This window comes from Salvelinus alpinus, chromosome 2 (genome assembly GCF_045679555.1).
Source record: "Salvelinus alpinus chromosome 2, SLU_Salpinus.1, whole genome shotgun sequence".
Lineage (NCBI taxonomy): Eukaryota > Metazoa > Chordata > Actinopteri > Salmoniformes > Salmonidae > Salvelinus > Salvelinus alpinus.
In genome coordinates this window covers 403,696-414,979 of record NC_092087.1, presented here as the reverse complement: position 1 = coordinate 414,979, position 11,284 = coordinate 403,696, and the positions used below count along the sequence as shown (strand labels likewise).

Sequence of the window (11,284 nt, the reverse complement as noted above, 5' to 3'; positions counted from 1 at the left end):
GTTCCCCGGTGGGCTGTCATTGTAAATAAGAAGTTGTTCTTAACTGACTTGCCTAGTTAAATGAAGGTTACATTTAAAAACATTGTAAGAAGCGACATTGAAGAAACAGGCGGGGGGGTTATGACTTTGTGGCTGTGGTAACTAGTGGCAGTAGCCTGGACTGTCTGGGACGGGTGCTATGACGTACACACTCACCTTCTCGCGATACTTAATAGTCGCAGTCGCTCTTATAAGCCGGTTGCATATCTCTGTCCTTTCGTTCGTCCTCAGTGCAGGATAACGAAGCAGTAGAGTTATATTTATACTGAAACAGCGTTAAGATCTTGCCAAGCAATCTTTCAATTTCTTTATTCATTCGTGAGAGGGTGACCCGAAACACACCGAGCGAGGTAAGCAAACCAGATATAGCCATTCGTCCTTAATTTATCCGGTTTCGTAAGCTAGCGTGCCCGGTATGCTAGTTAGTGGGGCTAACCTTGCATGGCTACACAGAATCTTTGCTCCGGTCAAATGTTAACGTTACATCACGCCCACGGATGTTCGTTTCTTATCCGCAATGAAGTATGTAGCGAATTAATGTATAGAGCAGCGGAGGAATTCAGTTCCAGTCGTCATGTAAGGGCTAACCGGGGCCAATGATTCGGTTGTCAGTGCTATCCGAGATCCTGCGGACGACCATAACCCTTCCCTAGCAATGGGCGTCCTAAGGATACCCGTTTAGCACGGACCATACTTAGCTTGTTAGTTCATTTAGCTAACGTGAAAATCTTAATTTCTCTTAAAATGAAAATAATATTACTAACGTGATTCATTGGGTAACATGCTGACGTCTGGGCGTGTGCGTCCACCATCGTGCTCATGTTCATTTTGTCCATCCACACCAGACGCGATCAAGACACGCAGGTGTATCAAAACCAACTCTGAACCATCTGTATTCATTTGGGGACAGGTGGAAAAGTATCTAACATGTATGGTAAATTAGCTAGCTACGCAGACGCTCTTTGACGTGCGTGAAATGATTGAATAACATGTAACTGTGTTTTGCAACGCAAAATAAAACGGTGTGGTCAGCATGCGAGTTATGACATCGAAAATGTAAATGTAGTTACTTAAACAGGTAGATATGGAACTTTTGTTTGGAATTGATTTACAACTAACTGCTGGTATTTTAGGCTCACTTGACTTAATTTGGCCTGTCAGATTACACAGCAATGTAATTTAATTAGTTTGTAAAATACTAAATATTTAACAGACTCTCCGATCCAGAGCCACCACAGTAGTGAGTCATCTAGCAGACTCTAAACCCCAATTGCACCTGTATGTGGCTCTGGATAAGAGCCTTGCTCAAGGGCACAATGACCAATCATTTCCCCCCCACACCTAATCAAGTTCAGGAATTCAAAAACCAGCGACTTTTCGGTCACTAGTACTGGTTCAACGCTCTGAACCTTCAGGCTACCTGTTGGACAGTGTTTACGGTAGACGGACAAAACGAACAATGAAACTTATTTTATTCTTGACTGGATAACTTCATCTCCACAGGTCGTTCTACATAGACAGGAATTGGATCTCATTTGAGTGCTGGCTTGACTGTCAAATACGTGTATTCGTTTGAGGGTAATGGCTATTTTTTTTAAAGAGGGCGCCATAAATTTCCTTAGAACGCAGCTGTCCATTTCAGACTAAGTCCTGTGACGGACAGGCGTGTATAAATAAAATCAAACGTACCAAATCACAGATGTTAAGCTTACTTTGATATTGACAATCGGGGGTACAAATTGTGTAATTTCAGTCGCTTGTATGATGCGAAAATGAGAACTGGTCCTAAAGTAGTAACGCAAACTGTCCCGATTACATTATAGAAATTAGCGCAAAATAATTCAACATGTCAATTTTGGATGCTGGTATGTTGCCCACTCACAATTTTAAAAACGAGTAAAGATGTAATTAACTGGTTAAAATATCTCAAACACAATTTAACTGGAGGTTGTATACAGAGCTTCATTAGTGTCTTAGAGCTGCCTGAATGTTTCCCGTCCCTACTGGAACAATACGGTCCGAGACGAGACTTTTTGGAGGTTTCCAAGGCTGTCTAGGAAAACCTGGGCTGCATTCCAAACACCTAAAAGACACACCCTCAAATTAAATGGACACTTCTGATGACATTTGACGAGTATACACTTGCAAGGCGAGGGAGGAAGGAATGCTTTTTAAATGGACCGCCCTTGTCTGGAAATTCGTCAGTCGTTCGTTCCGCGATGGTTGTGTTTTCAGCCACTAGATTGTGGGTGCTTTATATGCGCTAAAGTCTATTATGATTGCATGTCTACTTACATTAAATATATCATTATGAATATTCGCCTACTGTATGATAGCTAACAAATTAATTAGCTAATGTTAACCAGCCTGGCTGAAACTTCTAAAGAAGGAAAATGTTTTATTAAAAATTTTCCAAAAGCTAACCAAACATTACTTTATGCATTAGTAGCACAATTTCTCATTTATTTACGTTTTTTACTTACACTTGTAAAAGTCTGATTTCAAAGGAGATTAAAGTCTACTGTAAGTCGCTCTGGATAAGAGCGTCTGCTAAATGACTAAAATGTAAAATGTAAATGTAAAGCCCCAAAGGTATGTTAATTTCTCTCTCCAATAAGTAGTCTTCAATTGTTGATTTCATACATTGTGACCAAGAAGAAGGACATTATGAGAATGGTCGCTAGTTTTCAGATCACATGACATTCCCCTTTCATCCTATTGATTATCCGTTATCGACCGGTACATTGTATAGCGTTAAAAGGTCAATATCGGCCTACAACATGGGTGACTGGCTATATCGGTTGGGCTCTAAAGGACACATGTTGTCTCTCCTGGTTGGGCTCTAAAGGAGACATGTTGTCTCTCCTGGTTGGGCTCTAAAGGAGACATGTTGTCTATCCGAATCGTCACCTTTTTGTTTCCTCTCAGGCTTTGACAATCACCGTAAGGATGGAGACCTTAATTCGCCGCTGCCCGTTCCTGTCCCACGTGCCCCAGTCCTTCCTCCAGCAGGCCCGGAAGTCCCTGGTGGTCTATGCCCAGAAGTGTCCTGTGATGATGAACCTGGCCTCCAAGCCTCTGGCCCGCTCTCTCTGCTCCTCCTCAGCTAGCTTGCAGAAGACTGAGGACACCGCGACTTCAGCCCAGACACCAGGTAAGTGGCGGGATATCCATCTTAGACTGCACCTTGCTGGGTTATGTAGAGGCAGGAGTTTTCATGGTGGTCAGATCACACGATCAGGGAAAAAAGTCTCGCCCTGAGACATGGGTTTATGGCGTTTACAACAGTCAACGGGAGTACAGCTATGTCTCATGGGAAAACTGTTGATTCCAATAACCAACTCATCAAGCTCTAATTATTTAAACCAACTGTAGTTCTAGGGCAAAAAAACAAAATGTATACCCAGGGAGATCCCCCAGGACAGAGTATGGTGTAGTTTCAAAGCTGTGTGCGTGTTACTCTTCATCTCCTAACCCTAGTATCTTCTGTTCCTTTTAGGAGCCAATGGGGGTACTACCACCAAGTTGCCTCAGAGCCACCCCATGCCCCCCTCTGGCCAGGCCTCGGGGACCTCAAAGTGCCCCTTCCTGGCGGCTGAGATGGGCCAGAACAGTGGTGTGGTGCGCCAGGCCAGCATCCAGCTGCAGGAGGACGTGCAGGAGGTCCGCACCGTCCAGAAAGGTAAACAAGGGGTTAAACCACCTGGAGTTAGATTCCTTTTGCTACTAATACAGAGGCGTCATAGGCTTTGTTACAGGTTCACAATTTAACTTCTACTTTATTATTCAGAGGTACATAACAATAGTCCTAATAACCTGGAGGCTGATATTATTCGACTAATACAGATGTAGGCAAATTAAAGCCATACAAAATAAATACTATACATGTTTTCCCTGTCTTTTTGAATGCCCTTTCTCATCGGGGATATTCTGCCTATTACACTGACATTACTGTTCAGCCCATAGCAGAGTTAATTTATATACACTATATATTCACAAGTATGTGGACATCCCTTCAAATTAGTGGATTTGGCTATTTCAGCCACACCCGTTGGTGACCGATGTATAAAATCAAGCAGACAGCCATGCAATCTCCATAGAGAAACATTGTCAGCAGAATGGCCTGTACTGAAGAGCTCAATGACTTTCAGACGTCTGACGAGCATATACTTTTGGATGTTGTCCACATACTTTTTGTCATGTAGAGTACATCTATGGTCTAGCCATGACCTGTCTGTCAGATAACAGCCCATAGAAATAATAAAATAAACTTTGTCTTATTCAGTCGTCGCTAATCACGGTGTCTCTCCAGATGTGACCCCAGCCCAGGTGCTGGCCAGCTCCTCTGGTCCGGTCAACACCTCCAATCTGATGAAGAAGCTGCTGAAGCAACGTCCAATCAGAGTGTCCCAACTGCTGCAGGAGAACATGCCCAGCTGTGAGTCACATGACCAGATTGTTCAAATCGAAACTTTATTGTCCCTGTAGGGAAGTAAATTGTGCAGCCTGAAGCATATAAGGCTGTTTTTATAGGATTTGTAGTATGTGTCCTGAAAAAAGAATTGGATAATGTTTATGGTTCCTTTTCAAACAACTATGTTAACCATTCTTGTCAGCATTAGTCTTGGCTGGACTTTTGTGAACGTGAAGAAATTAATGCAATGTCACGTCGCCATGACATCGATCGCAACACGTTCAAAGTTTAACGTCACTTAGGACAAGTGACGTCCCAAGTGACGTTAAACTTTGAACGTGTTGTGATCGATGTCATGGCGACGTGACATTGCATTAATTTCTTCACGTTCACAAAGTCAGCAGCTCACCATAATTGTAATCATTACCTTTTTTTTAATGTGTTTTCCATTTATGGTGATTTAAAAAAAAAAGTTTGCAATGGTTGAACAATGTTGTCAGATTAGTTCTGGTAATTATGAGTTAGCTAACAAACCACATTGTCTCTGAAAAGTTGCTTTTAGTTGCCTGCCTTGCTAGATTGACATAAATCCTAAATACATTTTAAACAGATTGTATTTTTGGTGCAAACATTTTGATTTTGGACCAAGCTATTTTTGTGTTTATACTTTTTCATAATGACGATATGTTCATCATTTAATTAGAGCGCCAAAGCTGGTAAGTTAAAAGGTGACGTTTTATACTGAGGGGTTGGCAGGACTTTTAAATGACCACATCATATGGCTAGTTTGGTTGGCGCAAATTAAAGTAGAGGCGTTGTCGTCGACAACACCTTGCAGATATGAAGTTGATGGGATGTTTAAGTCGTTTTGAAATGTTCCCTTTTTTTTACTGAAACAGGAAATGATCTTTTACCTTGTCTTGTAATCTTGTTTCCTTCCTCTCAGTCTCTAACTTCCACTACGATGAGTTCTTTGAGAGGAAGATTGAGGAGAAGAAGAGTGACCACACGTACCGTGTCTTTAAGACGGTAAACCGGCGAGCCACGGACTTCCCCATGGGTGACGACTACACCGATTCCCTTAGCAACAGGAGAGATGTGTCTGTGTGGTGCTCCAATGACTACCTGGGCATGAGCAGGCACCCACGGGTCGTCAACTCCATCACGTAAGTAGCTGGCCAACTGGCGACGAGTGGATGGATGGATGGATAGATGAGGTGAACAGACAGGTGGTTTTGATGGGTGGGTCGTGTTTAGTAGAAATCGCAGTAGGAAAACCCATTTGAAACAAAAATTAATTTCTTTCCCCCAGATTAGTAGTTGACAACCTCCCTGTTTTCATTCAATTCTCATGCTGCCTATTGATCCCCGAGGAGAGATGACAGACTGTCTTAGTTTCACTGTTCCCCCCCTGAGGACCAATCAACTATCCCTTGGGTTATATGTAGATAACCACAAAGGGCGGTCTGTTAATGACTCGGTGAAGGTGTGAGCTTGTTAATTGGCCTGTTTACCTGGGTGTGTTGCCAGACGTTGGGTAATCATGGTTCCTGGGGCAGCTGTTGACTTTACCTGCTGTTGTTTCCAGGGAGACGCTGCATAAGCACGGCAGTGGTGCCGGAGGAACCAGGAACATCTCTGGGACCAGTAAGTTCCACGTGGAACTGGAGCAGGAACTCGCAGACCTCCACAGGAAGGACGCTGCGCTCCTCTTCACTTCCTGCTTCGTAGCCAATGACTCCACCTTGTTCACCCTGGCCAAGATGATGCCAGGTAACCATGCCCCATTACTCTAGCAATCTAGCAACATAAACTGTACTTCCAGGTAACAATGGGCTAGTTTATTTTGCATCGCCCAGGTGTGCCGAGTTAGCACATGTTAGTCTGGGTACTGAACAGCCTGTTTCCCCCCCCCCTCTCTCTCTCCAGGCTGTGAGATCTACTCTGATGCAGGGAATCACGCCTCTATGATCCAAGGCATCAGGAACAGCGGAGCGAAGAAGTTCGTCTTCCGTCACAATGACCCCGACCATTTGAGAGAGCTGCTGCTGAAGTCAGACCCCTCCTCTCCAAAGATCGTGGCCTTCGAGACGGTCCACTCCATGGATGGTGAGTGGAGTTCTTGTAATGTGTCCTAATAGGGTACCTATTCCCTATATAGTGCCCTACTTTTGACCAGGGGGGGCAGGGCCCATAGGTCTCTGGGCAAAAGTAGTGTGTTATATAGGTTGACATTTGGAACACAAATTTGGTGTTTTTTTACTTGATGCAGTACATATTAAATCAGCAATATGTAACTTTTTTCGGAGGGGCGACCTGACCAAACAAGTCTACGTGGTAGATCTGTTATGTGCACTATTCTATGCTTCCTGTAAAATGTAGTATTTTTATGTATTGTTCACCAGCTGAAAATACTATTTTTGAATATGGAAAATATATTTCAGAGGTTTAGATGGTACAATGATTCTCCACACTATACTTGCTTGTTTTGTCAAACTGAAATTAGGCGAACTATTTGAATTTTAGCAACCAGGAAATAGCGACCTGATTTCTGCATAGCTCATCTTTTTATTATTTTAATGGGGTGGGGAATGCACTGACTAAAACTAGAATCATTTTGTCCAGAGTTTGTTGACTTATAACTAAAACTAATGAAGGCTGAAAAGTATAAAATATAAACTCTGCAAAAAAGGAATGTCCTCACTGTCAACTGTTTATTTTCAGCAAACTTAACATGTGTAAATATTTGTATGACCATAACAAGATTCAACAACTGAGACATAAACTGAGCAAGTTCCACAGACATGTGACTAACATAATGGAATATTGTGTCCCTGAACAAAGGGGGGGGTCAAAATCAAAAGTAACAGATAGTATCTGGTGTGGCCACCAGCTGCATTAAGTACTGCAGTGCATTGTTTATGGTTCATTGAACAAGCACGGGAAACCGTGTTTAAACCCTTCACGATGAAGATATGTGAAGTTATTTGGATTTGTACGAATTCTTTGAACGACAGGGTCCTGAGAAAGGGCTGTTTCTTTTTTTGCTGAGTTTATATATATTTTAAGACTAAAACTACCTTTAAAATAGTTTCCAAAATGAAGACTGCCCTGTTTTAGATAATGTGCTTCTATACTATCCAACATCTATGAAACGGATTATATGATATTAATCGTTTGTTTCTTAAAGGAGAGTTGTGTCTTACTGTAATCTTGTTTAAAATGCCTCCTGTTGAAATATAATGCTGTGTATCTTGTCTTAAAGGAGCGGTGTGCCCTCTGGATGAGTTGTGTGATGTGGCCCATGAGTTTGGAGCCATCACCTTTGTAGACGAGGTGCACGCGGTGGGGCTGTACGGCGCTAGGGGAGGAGGTATCGGGGACCGAGACGGCATCATGCACAAGATGGACATCATCTCTGGAACACTGGGTCAGTACTCAAATAACAAGCAAAATGGCCCCAGAGAATTATGTTTAAACCTTCAAGTCCATTCACTTGGCTTTACAAATCAGGGATGTGATTTGTCCTGAGAAATGAGGAATTCCTGCTTTATCCTCCATTCAGTTCTAGTTTGAAACTGCCCGGTCTCCTAGACAACTTCCCGATGTGTCTATGTTCCATTCACATCCCTGAACCCTTCTTTGTTTATCTGAAAACCTGAGATTTGTATTTATTTATTTAACCAGGTAGGCAAGTTGAGAACAAGTTCTCATTTACAATTGCGACCTGGCCAAGGTAAAGCAAAGCAGTTCGACACAAACAACAACACAGAGTTACACATGGAGTAAAACAAACATACAGTCAATAATACAGTAGAAAAATAAGTCTATATACAATGTGAGATAAGGGAGATGAGATATGGGAGGTGAAGGCAAAAAAAAGGCCATTGTGGCGACTGATGAAGCAGATGTCTGGGCTCGAATACAGGTGGTTGAGGTTGTTGCTTAACGCTCCTTGGGACACTGGAGAAACAGGAACTAGGATCTGTTCACGACCTGTTGCTAGGAGACCACAGTGCGTCTTACGTTTCCTCTAAGCCTGGGGACTGCTGGGAGACCAATCATCACACACACACACACACACACACACACACACACTGGGACAATCTGGAGAGGTCTTTGTCTGTTGGAATAGAAGCAAGATGACCAGACAGAACAGCTGGTGAACACCACGCTGGGGACTTTCTAATGGACTAGAAAGTCTCCTTTAAACATCCAAAAACCACAAAGAAAACCATGTGTTTAATTTGTTATTTTGTCCTAATTGGTGTTAATGATATGTTCTTCCAGGCAAGGCGTTTGGCTGTGTTGGAGGCTACATCGCCAGCACCGATGCCCTGGTGGACACGGTCCGTAGCTACGCTGCAGGCTTCATATTCACCACGTCTCTGCCTCCCATGCTGCTGGCGGGCGCCCGCGAGTCCATCCAGATCCTTAAAGGGGAGGAGGGCCGCGCCCTCCGGAGGAAACACCAGCGTAACGTTAAGCTGCTGAGACAGATGCTCATGGACTCTGGACTGCCCGTCGTCCACTGTCCCTCTCACATCATCCCTGTCAGGGTGAGAATCACTACAACTCAGGGGTTCAGCACTATAGCGTGAATTACATTTTTTTTAAAGGCAATGTTTCCGCTTTCATTGAGACTGCATTCACGGTAACCGCTGCATATGTCAGCTCAGTCAGAAAGGGGGTGCTCAACTCAATATTCAGAAGGTGTTCATGTTTTGTCCACTCGGTGTACCTGACCGGCAGGTTGCGGCACGTTACATGATCATAGCGTAACTAGAGCCCAGAGTTATCCCTGACCAGAACTCCTGGCCCTGCCCATTCTCACCCCCAGAGAGCTCAGCGTTGTCCTCCATCAGCCTTGTCACTGTTCATTGACTCGGCATTATGACACTTTGACCTAAAACGCAGTGATTATTATTATTATTGATAGACAGTGTCACTATGGACGTACTCAACGTGGTCTTACATGGATGCATTGATTTTATTGCAGGTGTCTGACGCGGAAAAGAACACGGAGGTCTCTGACATCATGATGAGTCGTTACAACATCTACGTCCAGGCCATCAACTATCCCACGGTCGCCCGGGGGGAGGAGCTTCTACGCATCGCCCCCACGCCACACCACACCCCTCAGATGATGACGTACTTTGTCGGTAAGAGACGTGTTCCGTCTTGCGGGCAAGTAAACAGGAACTGACTGCGGTCAATGGTTTCTCAAACATTTTGTTGTACTGAACACGACGAGGTTCACGAGGCACAAAACTGAAGGGAATGTTTTGAGGGGGGGGGGGGTCAATGGTTCAACTCCCACGTCAACGCCATGTTTATTCAGATATACAACTAAAGTATACTTCTGTGGCTGGACAAATGATATTTGTGACGCCATGAAGAGCCTGCTAGTAAAAGATTAACTTGATTTGTTTTGTAAAACATTGGTGATTTTTTTCAGTTAGCATGAAACATACTGAAATAGCCAAGTACATCCTCCCTTTTAAAAAAAACAATATTTGTCCCCCTCTTCAGAGAAGCTGGTTCAGACGTGGAAGGAGTCCGGTCTACCTCTGAAGCCCCATTCTTCAGCAGAGTGTAACTTCTGCCGGCAGCCGCTGCACTTTGAGCTGATGACGGAGAGAGAACAGTCCTACTTCAGAGGCCTGAGTCACTCCGTCTCAGCTCACGCATGATGACACTACAGAATACACTCAAACCCTCATTCCTCCGTCACTGTCATTGGCACCTTTTTATTACCTTGCTAGTGCACTACTTTTTCCACCGGGGGACGTAGGGCTCTCGTCAAAAGTAGCACACTAGGAAGGGAATAGGGTACCGTTTGTGACGTCATAGAATATCTATATTTGTATTTTATAAGTGTCATAACTTATTATTGAGTGTTCCATGGGCACTAGATTGTCTAAATAAATATAACTTGAATGTTTCTGTGTTTATTGTCACGGCCACTTGGCCACATTTAAGGTTGTTTGAACATGAAGTCCACCTCAATGAGGAGGTTATAACCAATAGTGTCCTAGATACTTATTATTCACGATGGTAGCCGGCGTACCAGTCTTGGTGCTCTAGTGTCTACTCCTAGTCGCTGCATGTGGAGTTGCCATGACCAACAGCTCTGGGATCAGGCTTGCATCATAGATGGCATCCCCAGATGTCAGAGGTTTTCTACACGCTGAATAGGAAGTAGCCTCGTGACAGTTCTGGGTCCTGACATTACTATATAGACAGCCTGACTCGGATTATACACTGTTCTTCTTATCCCACTAAATGGTCTTTTGACCAGGGGTTGGAACCGGTTCAGTGAACAGAACTGAAAACAAAGGGTATCTTTCGAGGAACAGAATCAGAACCAGGAACGAAAGCAATCAATACAGTTCCGGAACAGAACTAAAACGCACGGGAACCGTTTAATAATCTCTTACATTCCAGACCCCCCCCCCAGTATGACAAACAGAGCCTATGCAAAGCTGTCACTCAAATGTATTCCAATGTATTTCTGTCGGCTGACAATCTTTCCGTGTATAGGCTACCTGTCCCTCACACTCCAAAGCATACCCTACTAATGTTTCAAGAGTGATTCAGAAATCAGGGAGATTTTTAATTGGAGAAGACTGGATTCACTTTTTCATTGCTAGTTAAGGATACTATAGTCATCACGTTTCACATTGAATTTAACTACTAAAGTAAGACTTGTTTTAGTTTAATTCTGGCTGCATACACAAGCTTGTTAGCTAGCTAGCTACCTCTGGTTAAAATGACGTTCAATGTTCCTCCATAGAAGCCGCTCCTCCGTAGGTATAATTCTGTTCTAAT

General features: G+C 43.5%; 1 protein-coding gene across 1 annotated transcript; it reads left to right on the top strand.

The window, feature by feature from the left end:
- The first annotated feature begins 213 nt into the window (after window positions 1–213).
- Window positions 214–10,397, top strand: LOC139552579 (5-aminolevulinate synthase, non-specific, mitochondrial-like). The gene is made up of 11 exons (XM_071364452.1): window positions 214–389; window positions 2,968–3,193; window positions 3,539–3,721; window positions 4,352–4,477; window positions 5,400–5,619; window positions 6,042–6,226; window positions 6,383–6,562; window positions 7,719–7,883; window positions 8,744–9,012; window positions 9,453–9,615; window positions 9,986–10,397. The coding sequence occupies exons 2-11, from the start codon at window positions 2,989–2,991 to the stop codon at window positions 10,144–10,146; spliced, it is 1,857 nt and encodes a 618-aa protein (XP_071220553.1). The 5' UTR covers window positions 214–389; window positions 2,968–2,988; the 3' UTR covers window positions 10,147–10,397.
- The last annotated feature ends 887 nt before the right edge of the window (window positions 10,398–11,284 follow it).

Bases quoted from the DNA above. Each gene is read 5' to 3' on its own strand.
- LOC139552579 (XM_071364452.1), top strand. From the start codon at position 2,989: ATGGAGACCTTAATTCGCCGCTGCCCGTTCCTGTCCCACGTGCCCCAG. The intron at 4,478-5,399 runs GTGAGTCACATG...CCTTCCTCTCAG, and splicing joins GCAGGAGAACATGCCCAGCT to TCTCTAACTTCCACTACGAT. The intron at 9,013-9,452 runs GTGAGAATCACT...ATTTTATTGCAG, and splicing joins CTCACATCATCCCTGTCAGG to GTGTCTGACGCGGAAAAGAA.